The sequence below is a fragment of the Meles meles genome, chromosome 7 (assembly GCF_922984935.1).
Source record: "Meles meles chromosome 7, mMelMel3.1 paternal haplotype, whole genome shotgun sequence".
Classification (NCBI taxonomy): domain Eukaryota; kingdom Metazoa; phylum Chordata; class Mammalia; order Carnivora; family Mustelidae; genus Meles; species Meles meles.
In genome coordinates this window covers 812,163-831,956 of record NC_060072.1, presented here as the reverse complement: position 1 = coordinate 831,956, position 19,794 = coordinate 812,163, and the positions used below count along the sequence as shown (strand labels likewise).

Here is a 19,794-nt window from a genome sequence, read left to right as displayed (position 1 = left end):
CTTCACAGATGGTCAAGGTGAGATGAGGTCATTGGGGTGGGTCCTTATCCAATGACAGTGGCCAAGGAAATTTGGACATGGAGACACGGGCCACAGGAAAGCGATGAGGACCGAGGCAGAGTGGAGGGCTGCAGCTGTTGGCCCAGGGAAAGCCGAGCCTGACAGCCGCCAGAGGTAGGCAGAGACGGGAGGATCCTGCCCTACTGGTTTCAGAGGGAGTGCTGGCCTCTACGCTATGAGACGATACATTTCTGTTGTTTTAAGTCACCCAGTTTGTGGCCACTTGTTATGGCAACCATAGGATACCAATCCACCTTCCTAGTACAGGGTGACTTCAAGTTTCCTGGGTAAGCCCATCCGATCCATCGGCAAATCTTGTTGGCTCCCCTTCAAACTGTGTCCAGCACCGCCCGTCTCACCACTTCCTCTGCTACCGCCCGGGGCCAGTCACTATTGTCTCACACCTGGATCATCTCGGTATCTTGACCAGGCTCTGTGTCACCTGGGAACCTGTGTTCTTTTTCTCAACACAGCAGCCCGAGTGATACCGCCACGTCTGCGCTTAGAACCTTCCAGCGGCTCCCCGTCTCTCTCAGGATAGCAGCCAAAGGCATCAGCCTAACAACCAAAGAACAACCAGACTCAAAATGGGTATAAAGGATTTGAATAGACATTTTCTCAAACAGACACACAAACGACCAATAAGCAAGTGAGAAGATGTACAGCATCATTAATCCTTTGGGACATGCAAATCAAAACCACAAAGAGACACCACTTCACACCCACTAGGGTGACCGGGATCAAAAAGTCTGACGCTAACAAGTGTCGGGGAGGATGTTGCTGGAGGGAGTGTAAAAAGGTACAGCTGCTTTGGAAGACGGTTGGACGGTTTCCCAAAATGTTCAAACACGGAGTTACCATATGACCCAGAAATTCCCCTCCTGATTATGTGCCCAAGGGAAATTAAAGCACATGTCCACACAGAAACGTGTTCACGAAGGCTGGCAGCAGTATTATTCGGGATGCCAATAAGCGAAGACAAACCGAGGTCCGTCAGTGCGGGAACACCGAATGCGATCGATCCATGAACGGAACAAAAAGGGAAGCAGTGCCGAAATGTACCGCATGGAAGGTCTCGAAAACATTATGCAAAGGGAAAGCCGCCAAGAGGCCACATACTGAATGATCCCATTTATATGAAATGCCCATAGTAGGCAAATCTACAAACCCAGAACTCATGCTAGAGGTTGCCAGGGCCTCAGGGAAGGGAGAATTGGAGACTGACTTCTAATAGTATGGGGTTTCTTTGGGGACGATGATGTTCTGAAATCTGTGCCTGTATTAAAAATCACTAAATTGTACATTTTAAATGAGTGAATTGTATGGTATGTGAATTACAGCTTAAGAAAGTTGTTGTAAAAATATATTGAATAAATAATTACATAAGTAAAAATTTTAAAATAACACCAGAGACATCTGGTTAGATGGTGTGGACTCATCTCTCCCAGCTCATCCAACTGAACACAACTTTTAAAACCAGGAAATACAGCAGACAATTATAGGAAAAGAGAGGGAGTCTGACTGGGGGCCTGGGATTGAGGAGCAACACTTGGAGTGTCCCAGGACCTACCCAGGAGAAGGCTGTCCAGGTCCAGGATCTCCATACCAGCCAGCAGCAGAAGGCAATCCAGGCCCACTGTCTCCTCGCCTGCCCCCCAGCAGCTGAGGGGAGCTCACCTGTCCTCCGCTGGGGGAACTGGTAGAGATCAGGACGCACCCTCCGTCCCACAGATCCATCTTTCCGCACAGCCACCTACCAGCTCTGGGCAGCCGAGGGAATCGCCTCTGTCCCAGAAATAAGTGGGAGCTTCTGTGGCAACAGGTGAGCAAAACAGACCAGAGTGGGAATTCAGGGGCTCTAAAAACTAAATTATCATAGGAACCACAACCCACGAAAGTAGGCCAGGATGGGTCACTCCTAACAGGAGGACTGCCTGCAAAAGCAGAAGGGTTAGGTGGGATTCAGATCTCCTAAGATGATGTTCGCGCTGCTCAGGTTACACTCTTCAAACTCACTTGTCGCACCAAGCGTCGGGAAAGTCCTACTGGACCTAAGAAGAAGAAATCCACAGATGCCAACGCTGAGATGATGCGGATGTTGGAATTGCCTGATGGGAACTGTAAACTGGCCATCTCAAAAATGCTTCGGCACATAATTATAAATGACCTTAAAACAAATGAGAGACCAGAAACTCTTAGAAACAAACAACAGACAAACGGAAGATACAGAACTAAAAAATACACCAAAATAAGAAACTCACTGTACAGAGGCTCAACACCATGATGACTATGACAGAAGAAAGAATTCATGAACCAGAAGACAGAACAACAATTACCTCACCTGAGCCGCAGGGAGAAAAGACACGGGAGGAAAAATAACAAAACCTCAGGAACCCATGGGACTGTATGTAAAAGATAGGTCTAGCCTTTGTATCATTAGACTCTAGAAAGAGAAGAAAGAATGTGAAGCTGAAAAAAAATCTGAAGAACAAATAGCAGAAACTTCCCAAATTTGGCAAAACACTGAGACATTCCAGAAGCCAGGCAAATCCCAAATAAGATAAATCGAAGAAATTTGCCGCACGCAATAATTAAACTTCTGAAAACTAATAACAATGAAGAAATCTTGAAAGCAGAGAGAAACAGCACTTTGCCTGTAAGAGTAGAACAATGGACACAACGGTGGTTTTTTTCTCAGAAACGCAGAGGCGGGAGGAAGTGGTACATTTCTCAAGTGCTGAGAGGAAGAAGCTGTCGACCGCGAATTCTGAGTCAGGTGAAAACGTGCTTTGGGAATGAAAGGGAAATAAAAACATTCTCAGACAAAGAAAACCAAGACTTGCACCCTCACAGAACCAGGCTTCAAGAACACCTAAAGAAATTCGCCAAAGAGAAAAGAAATAACAGAAGCCTTAGAACTTCAGGAAGGAAAGGAAAACAAAGGAGTGGGCCACACAGAGGGCAGCATAGTGGCTCTCCCTTCTCGTGGGTTTCTTAATTATGCATGGCTGGAGCAAAACTTGTGACGATCCGATGGGGCACGAAATACTCAGGGGAAATAGCATAAGCAATTCTACATATTTTTAAGTGGGGATGGTGAGGGGAGCTGACTGGACGGGCAGTTGCCCTGCTTCGTTCCGAGTGCGAAGATGGAGCCAGAGGCCGATGACAACCTGCATGGGTACTGTGACCCTAAGAAAGCTACACAATATGTTATGCCCAAAAACGCATAAAAAAATTGAAGCAGGATTTTATTTTATTTTTTTTATTTTTTTTTAGATTTTATTTATTTATTTGACAGAGAGAGAGATCACAAGTAGGCAGAGAGGCAGGCAGAGAGAGAGAGGAGGAAGCAGTCTCGCTGCAGAGCAGAGAGCCCGATGCGGGGCTCGATCCCAGGACCCGGAGATCATGACCTGAGCCGAAGGCAGCAGCTTAATCCACTGAGCCACCCAGGCGCCCCTGAAGCAGGATTTTAAGCAATGGTTAGGTATCCCACAGGAAGATGAGAAAAGGGAGAGACATGAATAAGAAAGAGAGGGAATAAACAGAACACAAATGGCAGACTTAAGCCCTGATATATCCCCAAAATCATATAAATGGTCTAAACACAGTGATTAAAACACACAGATTGTCAGAACGGATTAAAAGAAAACACAGCCCCTCTGGGATGCCTGGCTGGCTCTGTCAGTAGCGTGTACAACTCGCAGTCTCAAGGTCATGAGTTCAAGCCCCGTGTTGGTCATGGAGACAAGCTGAAAAAAAAAAAAAAATACAACCCAACTATGTGCTGTCTACAGGAAACTCACGGCAAACAGATTGGTGGAGGGAGATTAAAAATAAGAGAATGAAAAAATATATATAATGAAAATATTGGTAAAAATGTAAGAGTAGCCATGGTACATTATTTATTATGTATTACTACATATAGTATGCTATGTTATTGTTTATTATACTGTAGAGTAAAATCAGATAAACTGGACTCAAGAGCAAAGAAAATTACTGGGAACAAAAAGGATCATCATGTAAGATAAAGGGATCATACCATCCGGGGACACAGTGATCCTGAATGCGTACGCGTCAAACAACAGAGTTTAAAAATATATAACACAAAAGAGTGCAGAGCTAAAAGGAGAAATACACATCTGAAATTACAAAAAATAGAATTATAATCAGGGACTTGCACACCCTGCTCCCAGCTACTGATAGAACTAGGAGACAGAGAGTCAGCAAAGATCCAGAACTCCAGGCCACCAGAAGCCAATGCGATCTAAACAACGTTTGTAGACCATGCCACCAAACAAAACAGAATACACATCCTTTTCAGGCAGTCGTGCAATTTCAACAGAGGTCGACCACATCCTGGTCAAAAACAAACCTCAACAAATTTAAAAGAATATAAATCAGACAGAGTATGTTCTCGAATTATAGCAGAATCGTACAAGGAATCAACAGCAGAAAGACCACAGGAAAATTTCCAAATACTTGGAAACTTAACAACAAACTTCTAAATAATCGAAGTGTAAAAGAGGAAAGCTTCAGGAAATTCAAAAATGTTGAACTGAGGGGTGTTGGTGGCTCAGTCTGCTGAGTGTTCAACTCTTGATTTTGTCTCCAGTCATGACCTCTGGGTCCCGGGATCAAGGCCTGTGGCAGACTCCATGGAGCCTCGAGGTTCTCTCTTTCCCTCTGACCCTCTTTCCTTCTCTCTCTCTTTCTAAAATAAGTTCTTTTTAAAAATATTAAACTGAAAAAAAATGAAAATACAATATAAAAATTTCAGAACCTAACAAAAGCAGTGCTAGGAGGAGTATCTATAGTAGTAAATCCATATCTGAGAAAAGAGAAAAATTCTCAAACCAATAATCCAAGCACCCACCTTAAGTACCTACAAAAAAAAAAAAAGAGTAAAATAAGTCTGATAAGTCCAGAGCAAGAAGAAAGAAAATAATATAAATAAGAGTAGAAATCAATGAAATTTTCCCTCCCCCTGCTCATGCACACCCTCTCTCTCTCTAAGAAAGGGGGGCACCTGGGTGGCTCAGTCGGTTGAGCATCTGCCTTCAACTCAGGTTGTGGTCCCAGGGTCCTGGGATGGAGCCTCAGCAGGGAGCCTGCTTCTCCCTCTGCCTCTACTCTCCCCCCACTCATGCACATGCTGTATCTCCCTGTCAAATAAATAAATAAAACATATGTATAAAAAAAGAAAGCAACGAAATTGCAAATAGGAAATCGAAGAAAGACAAAGCTGGTTCTTTGAAAAGGTCAATAAAGTTGGCAGACCTCAGACAAGACTGACAAAGAAGGAAAAGAGAGAAGATAATCACTAATATCAAGAATGAAACAGGAGGCATCAAAGGGGAAGTGAGAAGACTGGGATGGTTGCTTTTCTGTGTCAACTTGGCTGGGCTAAGGTGCCCAGAGATTTAGTCAAACAGCATTCTGGTTGTTTCTGTAAGGGTGTTTTCAGATGACAGTTACATTTATTTCTTTTTAAAGATTTTATTTGACAGATCACAAGCAGGCAGAGAGGCAGACAGAAAGAGAGGAGGAAACAGGCTCCCCACTGAGCACAGAGCACGATGTGGGGCTCGATCCCAGGACCCTGGAATCATGACCTGAGCTGAAGACAGAGGCTTTAACCCACTGAGCCACCCAGGTGCCCCAACAGTTACATTTAAATTGGTGGACTTTGAGTGAATTTGCCCACTATAATGTTGGTGGGCCTCGTCCAATCAGTTGAAGGCCCGAAGCGCACAAAAGGCAGACCTCCCCCAGGCGAGAGGGAATTCTCTGGCAGACTGCCTTCTGACTTCATCTGCAACATCAGCCCTTCTTGCTTCTACCACAACTACCGGCAATCAAAACAAGGACGCTGAAATTAAACACACAACCATTTACAATGGTTCAAAATCCAATGAAATAGTAAAGAGTTGCCTAAAAAGCGTATAGAATGTGTATGCTGAAAATGATAAAATGCTGATGAAAGAAATCAAAGATCTAAATGAGTGTAGAGATAGACCATTTTCATGGTTAGAAAAACTCAAAATAGTAAAAAGGCCAGTTCTCTCCAAATTGATATACAGGTTTACCACAATTCCTACCAGTATTCCAGCAAGATTTTTCTTAGATACAGACAGATTATTCTAAACTATGCGGCAAGGGAAGTATTCTAGCTACAACAATTTTGCAAGGGAGAAGCAAGCGGCCAGAACCAGTCTACCCGATTTCAAGAACAGATAGCTGTGGTAATCGAGCGCGTGTGGTGTTGGCAGAAGGAGAGAAGCACAGATGAATGGAAGAAACGGACTTGGAAACAGACCCACACAGACATGTCCACCTGACGTTTGACACGCACAGAAGCGTTGCGAAGGAGGAAGGCTGGCCTTTCAACAAGCGGCACTCGAGCAATTAGACAGCGGAAGGCAGGAAAGATGGGAAGAAGGAAGAGGAGGGGAGGGGAGGGGGAGTGATAGAGGGAGGGAAGAGGGGGAGGGGAGGGAAGAGGGGGAGGGGGAGGGGGAGAAGAGCCTCACCCCAAGGCTTTCAGACCTATACGAAACTTAACTTGAAATGAATCAGGAACTTAAAACCATGATGCTTTTAGAGGAAAAGAGGAGAAAATCTTCAGGATCTAGGGCTAGGCAACAAGTTCTCGACACCAAAGACACAACCACAAAAGAAAACATTGCTAAACCAGACCTCAGCAGCATCAGAAACCTCTGCTGGGAATGAGCCTGTGGAGAGGACGAGACAAGCCGCAGACCGGGAGGCAGTTTGCAAACCTCGCGTGTGACGAGGGACTGAGAGATGGAACACAGATTCTGAACACACGAGTAAAAACCAAGCCATCCACGTAAAAACTCGCCAACAGATGGTCAGAGACGTCGCAAGCAAGAGCGTAGGCACAGAGAGGTCCAGCGTCGTCGGGCAGTAGGGACACGCAAGCTAGGTGACGGAGACGAAAGGCGGTGAGCGCCGTGAATGCTGGCGAGGAGGACCCTCCGCTGGACCTTCGCACGCCTCGGCGGGGGTGCAGCCGGGAGCGGCCGCTCCGGAAAACAGCTTGGGGCTGCTCTGGAAACGAAACCCGCAGCCAGCACATGACCTAGTCGGGCTCCTGGGCGATTCTCCCGGAGAAATGAGGATTTATGCTCACACCAAAAGCTGCCCACAGACATTCATCCCATCCTGGACCAAATCCAGAATCGACCCCAACGTCCTCCGGCAGGTGAGAAGGGAAACACAGTGTGCCCCAACCAAGGACCACCACTCAGCAGGGCTGGGGAACAAACCATTGACATCCAACCACTTGGAGGGGTCTCCAAGTAAGCGAGCTACTTACTGAGCAAAACAGCCAACCCCAGCAGGTTACTCGCTGCCTGACTCCCTTTGTGCAGTACTGAGACGACAGTTTTAGGAATGAGGGCAGATGAGTGGTTGCTGGGAGCACAGGGCAGGGGCGTGGGCGTGGCTCTGAACGGGGAACAGGAGCAACCCTTGTTGGAACTCCTCACGTGGATCCACGAACCAGCTTGGGTGCTCAGAATGTCAAGGGGCGCCTAGGGAGCTCAGCCGGTTGCGCATCTGAATCGATCTCAGCGCAGGTCTCGATCTCAGGGTCTGAGTTCAGCTCCTGCGTTGGGCTCTGCGCTGGATGTGGAGCCCACTGACAGGAAAAAGAAACACTTTAAAAATGTACGGAATTAATACACACACAAGTACCTGTAAAACTGGGGAAAGAGGAACAACATCGGGGAACTTTTCCGGTATCGATGCACTGGCTGTGATTCTCCTACTGTCATTTTAGTTACTTTTAAGGATTTTATTTATCTTCTGGAGAAGGGAGAGGGAGAGAAACTCAAGCGGAGTCTGGGCTGAGCGCAGAGCCTGATGCAAGGCTCGATCCCACACACGACCCTGAGACCGTGACCTGAGCCAAAAACCCGCGAGTCCAACGCTCAACCCAGGCACCTGGGCGCCCCTGCTGCCATCATGTGACGTTTGGGTAAAACTACCACGTACGAGGGACCCTTCTGCTTTATTTCTTGGAATCGCGTCTGTGTCTACCATCACCTCCGTAAAATTTTCAGCTGAGAAAACTCCACTGCTAAGCATGTTTTCTGAAGAAATAACCCGAGGGACCCGGCAGGGCGTCAGAGCAGGTGGGCTCCCCGCGGGGCGCTGGACCTGTACAGCTGGGAGCCTCCGCGGGGCTGCGTGCCCGCCACGCGGTGTGGTACCGAGCCATGCGGTGTGGTACCAAGCAGCCACTAGCAGCGACCTGTGCCACCGTCAGTGGCACGGATACAGGCAGGTGGGGACTCGGTTAAGCAAAAACACTACATTAGAAGAGTTCACATGGTAGAGTCTTTCTGATTTTTAATCTGCAAAGTTGTACGTAAAACCAAGATACGCATCTGATTTGTTTTCCAAGTTACCCTTTTGGGATGGGGTTGTAGGTAGCCGTCATTTTCTCTGTAATTTGGTGTTGGCCGGATTGTTTATGGCGAACAGCATTCCTGGTGTGACTACGTTGCTAAACTACAGTGTACCCAGCGAAGTTGTAAACTTGGATAATTAATGTTTGAGTTTGACGACGTCCCGTGCAGTATTTGGACTTCTACTTGCTGATAAACTCGAGAGCCATTTCCACCGTGGAAAATAACACAGAACCGGCCGCCACAGGCTGGTGTCTTCTGTGCTAGAAGGCCAGGGCCAGCGTGTGCATCGGCCTGAACCCCGTACCCTGCTTGGGCGCCAACCCCCCCAGGCACCACCCTCCCATTCTCACCAAGTGCACTTACTGGTTTCAACGTCGCTGTCCAGCAGCAGACACAGCCGCTCCCCTCGGGAACATTAAGTCACCATCCCTCTTCCTCCCTGGACCCTTGCCCACTCCAAACCTGACACCCTCAAGACCCTTCCTACCCCACCCCCTCCCCGCTCGGCTTACCATCCAACCAGTCGTTGATGCCTGCCCCAGGGCCTTGGTGCCTGATGATCTCTGTGTGCTCTCTCCCAAGGACCCCATCCCGGTCACAATACCCCTTGTATCCCCCCCCCCCCCCCCGAGTGCTGAGGCTCCTCCTGGCAGGCCCTGCTATGTCCCCCAAGGCCATTCCATCTCTGCGGAGCTCACCACTGCTTGCTAGTGTCCCACTGGTGGCTCGTCGCCTCCACTGCTCATGACCCTTGCATTCCCTTCCTTGGGCCCCGGAGGTACCTGTGGGAGAGGCTGTGGTTCTCCCCATGGGCCACCACTCAGTGCCCCCGTGACCGGAGTGGTCTCAACACTGTCGTCCCCAGCTCTTCTTCAACCCCTCTTCTACACCCCAGGGGGTGTTCCCAGCCACATCCCTGTCCTTACTTTTTTGCCTGGGGGGTGTCTCCACTCTTGGGGCCTCCTAGACAGGCTCCATCCCCCGCAGCAGAGGAGTGGGCCGGAGGTGTGCCGGCTCTGAAGGATGCTCTCACCGCCCTCACGCTCCCTCGCTAATGTGGTCCCCACTTCCCAGGTGCGGAAAGGGAAGCCCCGAGATCTCAGGGGCAGGGCTGGGACAGGGGGCTGGCTGGTGGCCCCGGGCATGCTGGGCCACCTGCCCTGACATCAGCTATGGGCGGCAGGTGCCAGGCTCCTCCGCACCTGCCTGTTCCTGGCCGCATCACTCCGCAGGGTGGCTGACAGTGTCCTGACACCAGCGTCCCCTCCGGAACCAAGACAGTGACCATCTGGCACAGCTATGGGGTTCCAGGGCTGCGTGGCGGGCTTTCCAGAAGCTGTGAAGTGCACACCCTTATAGCCCATCTAGGCCGGAGGAGGAGGTCACTCCAGGCCATGAGTGCCCCAGAGAAAAACTGGGGACACTTCCACGCATCCACATTGGGGACCTGGTGTTCTCTGGCCTCTAACCACGCAGACAGACAATGAGAAAGCGGAACGCTGCAGGGCACTTCCTCCCGCAGATCCTGGGACCCACCCCACGAGGCTTCAGAGGTCCTGGGAGAGCAGCGATGGGGATACCTGGATGGGGGACATCCAGGTGGGGGATCACAGTGCCCGGGGGTGGGGGGACTCTGGATACTGAAGTCGGGGATCACAGCGTGGAGGGCGGTGCCCAGGTGGGGGGTCACCATGAGTGGTGTCCGGGAGGATGTGGGTTCTGGATGCACAGGTAGGGGGTCACATTCGGGGGGTGCCCAGGTGGAGGGGATTCTGGATACCCAGGTGGGGGGGTCACAGTGCCACAGGACGGCGGAAAATGCTCATCCAAGATTTGTCGACTGAAGGGGCAGAGCTCTGGAAAGGGCAGCCCCGCACCGGGACTCGCTCAGTCCGCTGACTGGGGGCCAAAAGCACTGCCCTCCCCACTCTCCGTGTTCCCTTGAAGCACCGGGGTCGGCCACCCTGCGCACCCGACAAAATCCTTCCCGCAAGGGGTCGGAGCAGGCCACACCCGGCCGACCTGTAGGACGTGGAAAGTGCGGGAGCCAGGGTGGAGCTGGGAAGCGTTGCTGTCATTCCACTAGGGGAACCTTTCCTGCCACCCGAGCCTGGCGCCCAGCCGTCGTGCCAACAGTCAGCCCATCCTGCCTCCTCGGGACGCGCTCGCTTCTCGGACCGGGTGCGGGTGCATCAGCGGACTACCAGGGAAGGCCCTGCTCTCCCGGAGTGTCGGCGAGGCTGGCCCCGTCCATGTCCGAGAACGGGGAGGCCGGGAGGCAGGGGTGAGGGGAGCGGCACTATCTCGCAGACAACGGCCACTATGGGACGTCTGCGCCCAGACCTGCACAGGTGAGGGTGAGGCGGCCTGGCGACTGAGGAAGAGCATTCGGGGTGGAGGGAACAGCCGGGGCCACGGCCCTGAGGTGGGACCCAGAGCTGGACCCAAGTCCCGAGGGAAGGCAGCGTGGACCTGGTCACCACAGCTGTGACAACTCTGGCTCTGAGGGACACAGGGAGCCCCCGAAGGTGTCAGTGGGCAGCAGCCGCAGCATATAGACGGGACCAGGGAGGAAGCCGTTGCCGCCCAGAGCGGGAGTCCACAGGCGTTTGGCCACCGGCTGGAAGCAAGTTCTCCCTCACGGGGCTCCTGAGCCGCTGGAGGCCGCGGGGCAGAGAGCCGGCTGGGCGGCGTCCCCGGAAACTCCGCAAGGACAGCGACGTCCCAAGGTCAGGCAGTCCTCCCAGGCGTGAGATGTTACTACTCCGCTTCTTCCCCGCCCGCAGGAGGACACGACAGTCTTAGCTCGGGCAATCACACGACACGAAAGACACGAACGAATAACCACAAGCAGGTGGCGGGTTGGCCCTGGCCGGCGGCCACCGCGTCCACGCTGTCCCCTGAGCTCCACGCCAGCCCCCCGCCCCCCCGCTCTGCGCCAGGCCGCGCTGGGACGCGGGAGCGGCGGGCGAGCGCAAACCGCACACAGACGCGCAACCGACTGCCCCCGCGGTCGACCTGCGCGCGGACGTGACCCCTGAGGCCGCGGAAGTCGCGCCCCCGAGGCTGGAGCGGAGCGAGGGGGCCACGGCCGCGGGCCCTGCAGGGGTGGGACGAGCCGGGAGGGCGCGGGCAGGAGGGGCCGGCCGGGCAGCGAGCACCGGCCTCCCTCTGCGACAGATGAGCGGTCGTCGGCGACGGGGACAGGCCGGGGCTGCGGTCGGTCCGGTCGCCGCCCGAGCTGGTCACCAGGAAACTGGCACTAAGCGCCCAGATGCCTGCAGAGCCCAAGAGGCCCGCGGCCCCGCGCGTGCGGCACCTGCCCGCCGCCGCACGCCCCCAGGCCACCCCAGCCCTCCGGCCGCGGCCACCGCCGCAGGGTGTCCCCGCCCGGCGTCACGGGCTTAAGCTCTAATCCGCGCGGCCCCGGAGCGCGGCCGCCCGCGAAGCACCTTATCGTCTTAGACGAAGGGCTTAGACGCAGCAGCACGGAGCACCGCGGCCCTCGCAGCGCCGGGCCACGGAGGACACTCGCGCGGCCTCCGGTAAGCGCGCTCCGGGCGCCCCCCGCCGTGGGCCCCGCCGGCACCTCGGCCCGCGCCCGCAGCAGGTGCGCCCTCCGCCCTGTGGCTCCGAGGCCCCGCGGCCGGGCGGGCTGGGCGCAGTGAAAGCGCGAGACGGACGCCGCCGCAGCCGGGCCCGGGCTGCTACCTCGCGCCCAGCCGCCGCCCGCAGACCCCGGCGGTGGGGCGGAGCCGGCGCGCCTGGACTGCGCCTGCGCGGTCGGGCCCCCTGGGCCCCAGGCCCGGCCGGCACGCGGAGATTGCGCCTGCGCGGCCGCTCGGGCCCGGCCCTAGCCAAGGGCCGGCGTGCGGCGTTTGCGCCTCACAGGCTCGTCCGTACGAGCCCGGGGGAGGGGCCCACGCGCGAGGATTGCGCCTGCGCGGTCGGCCCGGCCCGCAGGCGGCACCGCGCCTGCGTCGTGGGCCCGGCCCAGCCCAGGGACGGAGGCCGCGCCTGCGCGGTCGGCCGGGACTCGCCCCGTCCGCCGCGCCTGGGTCCCTGGTGCGGCCCGCCCTGCTGGCCCCGCCCCCGGCCCCGCCCCGCGCCGCGCGGGGCCCTGGGAGGGGCGCAGCGTCCGGCGGCGTCGCGGGCGGCGGGCGGCGGCGGCGGCGGGAGGGGCAGGCGGGGGCAGACAAAGCCGCGGCTAATGAATGGGAGCGCCCGCCCGCGCCGGCCGTCGTCCGCAGGCGGGCGGGAGCCGCGCCGCCCCGAGCCCCGCGCCCACGGTGAGTGCGCGGCGGGCGGCGGGGCGGGCTGTGCCTCGGCCGGAGCTCGCGCCCCGGGCCCGGCCGTCCTGGCGCGCCGTCGGGGGTCGGGGCTGGAGGGGGGAGGGCGGGGGGCGGGGCGAGGCGGGGTGGAGCCGCGAGGCCGGGAGGGTGGGGTGGCCGGGGTGGCCGGGGTCGCCGCGACGCGGTGCGCGCCGGGCCGGGGGCGGCTTCGGGGGTGCGGGCGCGGCCTCCCGTGGGGCCTGGACCCCGCCCGGGCCGCTCGCCTCGGCCGCGGGGCCCGCCTCGCCGGGGCCGGCCCGCGCCCCTGGGACCCCCGGCCCGCGCCCCCGCCCCCGGGCCCCCCGGCTGACAGCTGGCGCGCGCGGGGCCAGGCGGGTCGCGCCCGAGACGCGTTTTCCGGACGGCGGCGCCTGTTGACGAAACGCCGCGAGCGGCGAAAGTTGAGGGGCCGCGGCCGGGCGGGGGCCGGGGCTGGGCCGGGGCCGGGCCGGGCCGGCGTGGGCTCCGCGGTCCGCCCCCGCGAGGTGCCTGAGAGCCGAGGCGCGCGCCGCCGCCCGCGCGTTTCCAGGAAGAGCCGCGCGGGTCGGGGTCCCGGGAAGCGCGTGTCGGGGAAGCGCGGCCGCCGCGGCTCTGGGCCGGGCCGGGACTTCGCGGTGAGACGCCGTCGAGTTCGCGCTTTCCGTCGCCGTCGTCCCTCCGGGCCCGGACTCGGTCGTCTGCGTCTCGTGTCGCCCTTTTCCGTGAGCGGCCCCGCCCCCATCGCTGGAGGGCGCCCGGCCCCCGCGGCCCCCGCGCGCGCCCCCGCTCTGCGCGCGAGTCCGCCGGCCGCGGGCAGCTCCCGCACGTCTCGGCCGAGGAAACGGGAAGTTGCTCCGAGTTCGCTCTAACGGGACCCGCGCCCCGTTTCCGCGAAGCCGCGTCAGGGCGGGCCCGAGGGTTCAGCGTCTGCCTTCGGTCTCGACGCGGGTCGCCGGCCTCCTCCGCGGGGAGCTGCTCCCCCAGCCGCGGCCGCTGCGGCTGAATCAGTGAAATCTTTAAAAAATCCGCTTCGGACTCCAGCGCCGCGGGTGCGTCCGGCAGGCCCTTGCGCCGCTTTCCCTGCGGGTTGCGTCGGTCCGCGCCGTCGTGCCGCGTGGGAGCCGCAAGGGTCTGGTCGGCGTCGTCGGCGAAGTGCGGAGAAGCCGCGTTCCGGTGGCCCGAAGCGGACCTGCGTTCGGACAGGAACGGGCCCCTGGGAGCTGGCTCGACGCCGGGGGCTTCCGCGGGACGTCGGGGCCCGGACACGCCCCGGGACGCCCGCGCCGGCCTGTCCCCCGCCGCGCTTCTCAGCACGGGGCGCCACGGGGTGCGGCGCGTTCCGGGAGCGCAGCGGCTCCGCGGACGGCGTTCGCGCTGGGCCAGAGCCGGGGCTCCCGCGGCCGCACCCGACCCGCCCGCCCGCCACGCTGCTTGTCCCGCGAGGCCCCGGTGTTTTGGGCGTGAGGACTCCGCTGCCCTCGGTGTCCCCGCGCGCGCCGGCAGTTGGTGAGGGACGCGCGCTGGGGAAGGAGCGTCCTCGGCCCGGAGCACGGCCGCCGCGGGGCTGCGAGGGCGACCGGCTGGATTCTGTGTCCACGCGCGGAGCTGGCGCGTGCCGGAGGCGTGTCCACGTCGGGCTCTGTTCCCGCCGAGGTCGCAGAGCGGAGGCGTGACTGGTGCTGCCGGCGAGGCCGGGGTCGCCGTCCCTGTGCACCTCGTCGTCAGTCTGCGTTTGCGGCGTTTCTTTGCGGGGCGGCGGCTGCTTGGGCCGTGGACCCTGGTCCGACGGCTGCTTCGCCCGGCGGCCGCCTCGGAAGGAACGTGGCTCCGCCGCTCCAGCCTGCCCTGTCCTGCCGAGCCTCCCCCGCCCCCGCAGGACCGCGCCCGGGCTGGGGCTTCGCTCTGCGCGGGGCCGCCTGGCTTCGGAAGCGCGACGGAAGCGCCCGGGCTTGCGGCTGGAGCCGTAGGAGGCTGTTGTCCCGCCGCGCTGGGCTCGGGGCAGTTTGGCCGCGTGGAGTCGCGGGCATCCCGGGCGGTCCTGCAGCCTGTGCGGCGCAGGTGCTCCGCGGGTCTCCCGTCCACGGATCGCCCAGGGGCTCCCCGCCTTCATGCCCGTGTCTTTCCCGCTCCCCGCACGTTCCAGCGCCCCGTCTGCCTTCGTCTGGACGTCGCTCAGGTCCCTTCCTGGTTAATTCCTCCACGAGGTGCTTCTGGTGGTGCGAGCTCCGGAGGGCACTGCCAAGAGGACACCGAAGCCTCCCCGCTCGCGCTCCGTGTCCGGGCAGAGTCCTGAGGCGCAGAGTGCTTGGCTGGAGGAAGGCTTGGTCCACTCTGCACCTGGCTTGGGCGTGGGGGGCCGCAAGCAGCGCGGGCGGAAGAGAAGGCCTTGCCTCAGGGAACCTGAGTCGCGACGCCAGGGACGATGTGGCGGGAGAAGCAGGCCCAGCGGCGCACCTAGGACAGTATGGGCAGGTCCGTCTGAGACCGTGTTCCAGAAAGACCTGGGCTAGGAGGGGCCCCAGCCTGGAAGATCTGGGCCGTGGATGGAGGCCCCAGGAAAGAAGCCTCAGTGTCGGCGAGAGGCCGGCCCCCTGCCGGAGCCCGAGTCCCGTGGGCACCTCCGGGGCCACCGCGGCCTGTGCTCCTGACGGGCACCCGCTCCGTGAAGGCCCCTCAGCAGCCCTTCCCAGCACCCACTGCCAATGGTGGCAGCCCGGGGCTGGGGTGCCACGGGCGGGCCCCCGCTGGCCCCATGGCGGCGCGCTCTCCGCGATGGCTGCTGATGTGGACAGGGGAGACCTGGCCCCTTGGTGGCGTGGCCTGGCACCTGCTCTGTCCTGCTCAGCGCCCCCACAGATGGGGACCACGAGGGGCGACTTTTCCTCCAAGGCCGCTGCTGGCTTATTTCAGCGGCTGGCCTCGCCAGGCAGCGGCGTCGGGAGCGCAAGCCCTTCCGGGACGGCTCCAGTTACGCTGGTGGAGGCCGTGCTCCGCATCCTGCAAGCAAAGGGACACTTGGAAAACTGCGTAGCTTCCAGCCAGGGCAGCAGTTTCACACGTACCCCTGGTGGGACTGCCCTGGTCCCCGTGGGAAAGGTAAGCAGCAGGGGTGCTGGTGCTGGGCAGAGGGGACCCGCAGAACCACCCAGAGAGCCCTGGTCTGTGACCCAGAACATGTCAGGGACAGAACAGGGACCCGCTGACCTTACCATGGTTTTGTTTGCTTGCTCTGGAATGTGCTTTGTTTCCAAGGTAGCCTTATCACGATTTCTGACCACATCTCGTGGAAAGGGCTCTGGTTCTGGGTTTCTGAAGTTTAACCCTTAGCAGCTGTCCCTCGCGCTTGGTTCCGTCCCCCGTCTCTGCCCCTCTGGCACCGGACGACAGTTGTCCTTCGTGTGAACACAGTGGTCTGAGGCAGCTGGTGCTCTGGCCCCCGCCGGATGTGTTGGTTATGGTTCCACGTGGTCAGAGTATGTGAAAGCCGCTGTCCGCCGTAGACCGGATCGGAACCGACAACCTTGGTGGGAAGACTTGTCGCCAAGCCTGAACCAGGCAGGAGGGTCGCCCTGGCTCATCGGGAGCGTGTGAACCCTGAGTTGGACGCAGCCGTGCTTCACGGTTGGGTTTTGACGTTTCCAGCGCACCGAGAGCGCTCATGAGTGTCGCCGTGCTGCCGCCTCTGGCCGGTCTGGTGCTTGCCGAACTTTCCCAGAGGGAAAGCCATCCCAGCAGGTCAGCCCGGAATGCCCTTTTCTCTGAAGAAGAGGCAGAAAGGGACTCTTCTGAGCACTGCACGCCACCACTGACTGTGTCTAGGACAGGGCCCGGGCCGGTCCCTGCTCACGAGCCCCCCCCCCCCCCCGACTTGCCCCCAGTGGTCTGTTGTAGTGAATTCTCCAAACCAGAATCGAGTCCAGGTCATTATTGGCCATTATGCGTCTTTAGTTTCTTTTTTTCGGGGAAAAATGGTTCTGTGACATTGACTTTTGAGGAGACTAGGCCGGTTGTCTCGCGAATGTCTGGTGTTCCGGGTTTGTTCCGCACCGTGTCGTCGGACGTGTTCGTCTGTTCCCGTGTGCTGCGACCTGGTGCTGAGAGGTTCGGCTGGAGTCAGGCAACACGTTTTCATGAAGGCGATGCTCGCTACCTCCTGCCGCACCATTCTGGGGGGCTGTCCTGCCGGTACTGATGCCACCTTCCCCGTGTTCTTCATTTTATCTGTGTCCCCTCATCTGGGCGTCCTGAGATGAGAGGACAGACGCTGAACCCTCCCCCTTTGTCACCACTCATGGGGGGAGCGGCGCTCCTGGCATGTAGCTTCACGATGGTAAATGCTTCTCGTTTTCTTTTTCTTAAATGTCAGTGCGGAGTAATGGATTTTTATTTATCCCTTGTTTTAGGGTCTGTTAAAGTCTTCTGTGTGTGTTTGGATGTTCACACGGTTGTAGCTGAGAGCTGGGCGTCCTGCTGCGTGGGCTCCTGTCCTGCGGTGGCAGCGGCAGCGTCACTCTGAGAGCACTTCTCTGGCCCCTGCCCTCCCTCCCCGACCTGCCGGCCGCGGGCTGCTCCCGTGCCCGGTCCGTCCCGTGCAGAGACGCGTTGCCGTGTGCTCTGTGCTGCTCACTGCGGCGGCTGTAGGTGTCCAGCTGAGGGACAGAGCTAGGAAACATTTTTTAAAAACATGGTGAGTTCATATGACATTTTCAGTCCGAGTTTGAAATTACACGGTTTTACTGAATTTCTTTGGTTTTTAAAGTTTCTCCTTATTCTGAAAGTCTTGGTTCTTGCTGTCATTGGCATCGTTGCATATTTCGTGCTCAAGTGCACATAAAATGGGGTGTAACATCACAACTACTAATGGGACTCCTTGGCAGAGTTTACGGTATTTTGGTGTTTGTCTGTCTGTTTTTAAGACTTTATTTTAAGCAGTCTCTACACCCACTGTGGGGCTCGAACTCACGACCCCGAGATCAGGAGTGGCAGGCTCTGGTGACTGAGCCCGCCAGGTGACCATAAGGTACTTTGATTTTTAAGTTCCTTTTGTTCTTAACACACGTCACGTTGAATAAGTGTTGTGTTTAAGGACAAGCCTCTCGATGCGTGTTTTGTTTGTGGTTGTGTTGCCCGTTTGCTACGCCGTTAGGGTTTTTGTTTCAGATTTGCAATTTTTAAATTTTATTTTTATGTTCAAAATCGTTACATGGGTCAGAAGTCAAAATCATAGGAAAGATAAGATCGGAGATTTCACGTCCCCGTATAGGCAGGCAGCCGTTTTGTGTCTGGTTTTCCGGCAGAAATCTGGGTCTCCTCTCTCGTCTGTCATAGAAGGTAGCGAGTACCGTTTGCACGGTGCGTGGGTCGCTTCTCGGTCCCCACGCCTGTGACGGCAGCAGCCCCTGCTGACGGTGCGCGTGGTTTCCCAGCTCCGACCGGGGGTGCTCTGGTGGCGATGGGGGCGCGTGCTGTTTTGCACCGGACAGGTGCGGTCCTGGGGCTCTGGTCGTAGCGGCGGGATTGTGGGGGCCAGGGATGTGATGGTGGGAGGTGTCTCTGGGGCCCCACCGCGTGTGTCTTCCGCGGCGGGGGTGTTTCCCAGCTCTGGGTCTTCGCCAGTCTGACCCAGTGAGATCTAATTCTTGGGGTCGTGCTCCTTTAACATGCTTCAGTTTGGGTGTGAAAAGCGGAAAAATATACTTTACTAAATCATTTACTAATCATTTGCCGTGCTCGGTAGCCGGAGTGTTTGAGGTCATGAAGGCGACGGCTGAGCCGGCAAGTCACGGGGGTGAGCCGCGCTGGCGTCGGCGGAAGGCGGTTTCTTTCGTTCTTCCGATAAAATAACGGGAGATTCTCCCAGGCAGAACGTTGCATTTCACTTTCTCTAGCCTGGGGAAAGGAACCTCTGACCGGCTGCCTTTCACTGTTTGCTATCTCTGGGTTTGAAACGAAAGGTAAAATAAATTCCAGAGACTTTGTTTTGGTGCCTTCTGTCTGTCTGTCCTCCTCTCCCTCCCGTCTCAGCTCTCGTCCTGACTTGGGGTTGGCGCGCCCACAGTCAGCATGACGTTATTTCCTTCGTCGCCCGGGTGTCCGCGGAGCCCTCGGGCTGCAGGGAGCCGGGGCTGCCTGCCGTCCTGGGGGACCCAGGCTGCGCGGCAGCGACGACGTTGTTCTGGGAGGAATCTGTGTCACGCGTTGTCAGCGGAGTCAGAAGAATGTAGAGTTCCAGCGGCCATCCAGACAAATCCCCCGAGTTTGGGGGCAGGTGGCAAAAGACGTTTCTCCTTTACACATATGTAAAATTTTCAAAGCTGCCCCAGGAGCATAATCCTGTGGTTTAAAAACCGAAGATAACGTGGTTCTTTTCCCCTCTAAGTTGTGCTGAAATAGTAGGAAACATGATTTTCTCTAGCAGTAAACTGCTGGGTCAAATGACAGTAATCTTCCTAAATTAGCAGTTCACTGCTATGTATAATTATGAAATAGCGCGAGCAAAATTAGTCAAGCAGTGGAGACGCACAGGAGACCAGAAAGTGAGAGTCTGTCATGACTTGGGCAGTCGAGTTTTATACACGCTTCCGGACGCGTGTGTGAGTGGGCGCCCGCTTACACCCAGGGCCTGCCGGGCCGCGTGGGGGGCACGCCCCCTGCTTGGGTGGGACACGTGCCTCGTGGGGCATCACGTGGCGGCTGCTGAGGCGTGCGTAGATGATTTCCAGCTGCTAACTCTGTTTATTTCCTTCTTTTAAAAGATGGTATTTGTCTGTTTTAGAGAGAGAGTACGCCCGGGAGCTGGGTGAGGGGCAGAGGGAGAAGGACAAGCCGACTGCACTCCCAGCGTGGGGTCCGGCGCGGGGCTCAGTCCCCTGACCCTGAGATCAGGACCTGAGCCGGAATCCAGAGTGGGCCACCGGGGCCACCTGGCCGCGGAGCCACCAGGCGCCCCGACCTCTTCTGTGAAGCCTTAGATGCATGCA

General features: G+C 57.6%; 2 protein-coding genes and 1 long non-coding RNA gene across 6 annotated transcripts in view; 1 reads left to right on the top strand and 2 right to left on the bottom strand.

The window, feature by feature from the left end:
- Nucleotides 1-501: 501 nt before the first annotated feature.
- LOC123946269 lies at nt 502-10,300 on the bottom strand. Its single transcript, XR_006819619.1, has 3 exons — nt 7,578-10,300; nt 1,631-2,227; nt 502-618 (listed from the first exon to the last, which is right to left on the bottom strand). It is a non-coding gene; the product is annotated as an uncharacterized LOC123946269 (long non-coding RNA).
- Nucleotides 10,301-10,640: 340 nt separating this feature from the next.
- On the bottom strand, nt 10,641-14,924 carry LOC123945935 (collagen alpha-1(I) chain-like). The gene is made up of 7 exons (XM_046010918.1): nt 14,065-14,924; nt 12,972-14,003; nt 12,408-12,885; nt 11,824-12,357; nt 11,343-11,570; nt 10,985-11,124; nt 10,641-10,878 (listed from the first exon to the last, which is right to left on the bottom strand). Exons 1-7 carry the CDS (start codon nt 14,922-14,924, stop codon nt 10,641-10,643), a joined length of 3,510 nt encoding a protein of 1,169 aa, XP_045866874.1.
- The window catches only part of ZBED4 (zinc finger BED-type containing 4), a 28,941-nt gene continuing 21,796 nt past the window's right edge, over nt 12,650-19,794 (top strand). For 2 of the 4 annotated variants that reach the window (XM_046012137.1, XM_046012138.1), the window contains exon 1: nt 12,650-12,793. The gene's annotated coding sequence lies outside the window, so the exon portion shown is untranslated. Of the gene's footprint in view, nt 12,794-16,167; nt 17,145-17,217; nt 17,502-19,794 lie in introns of those variants that run through there. The other 2 variants (XM_046012139.1, XM_046012141.1) reach the window with 2 other exon arrangements.

Coding starts and splice junctions, on each gene's coding strand:
- LOC123945935 (XM_046010918.1), bottom strand. CDS start 14,924: ATGAAGGCGGGGAGCCCCTGGGCGATCCGTGGACGGGAGACCCGCGGA. Junction 11,571..11,823: donor GGGCGTGCGGCGGCGGGCAG/GTGCCGCACGCG, acceptor GCTCCGCTCCAG/CCTCGGGGGCGCGACTTCCG. Junction 10,879..10,984: donor CCAGAGTTGTCACAGCTGTG/GTGACCAGGTCC, acceptor GCTCTTCCTCAG/TCGCCAGGCCGCCTCACCCT.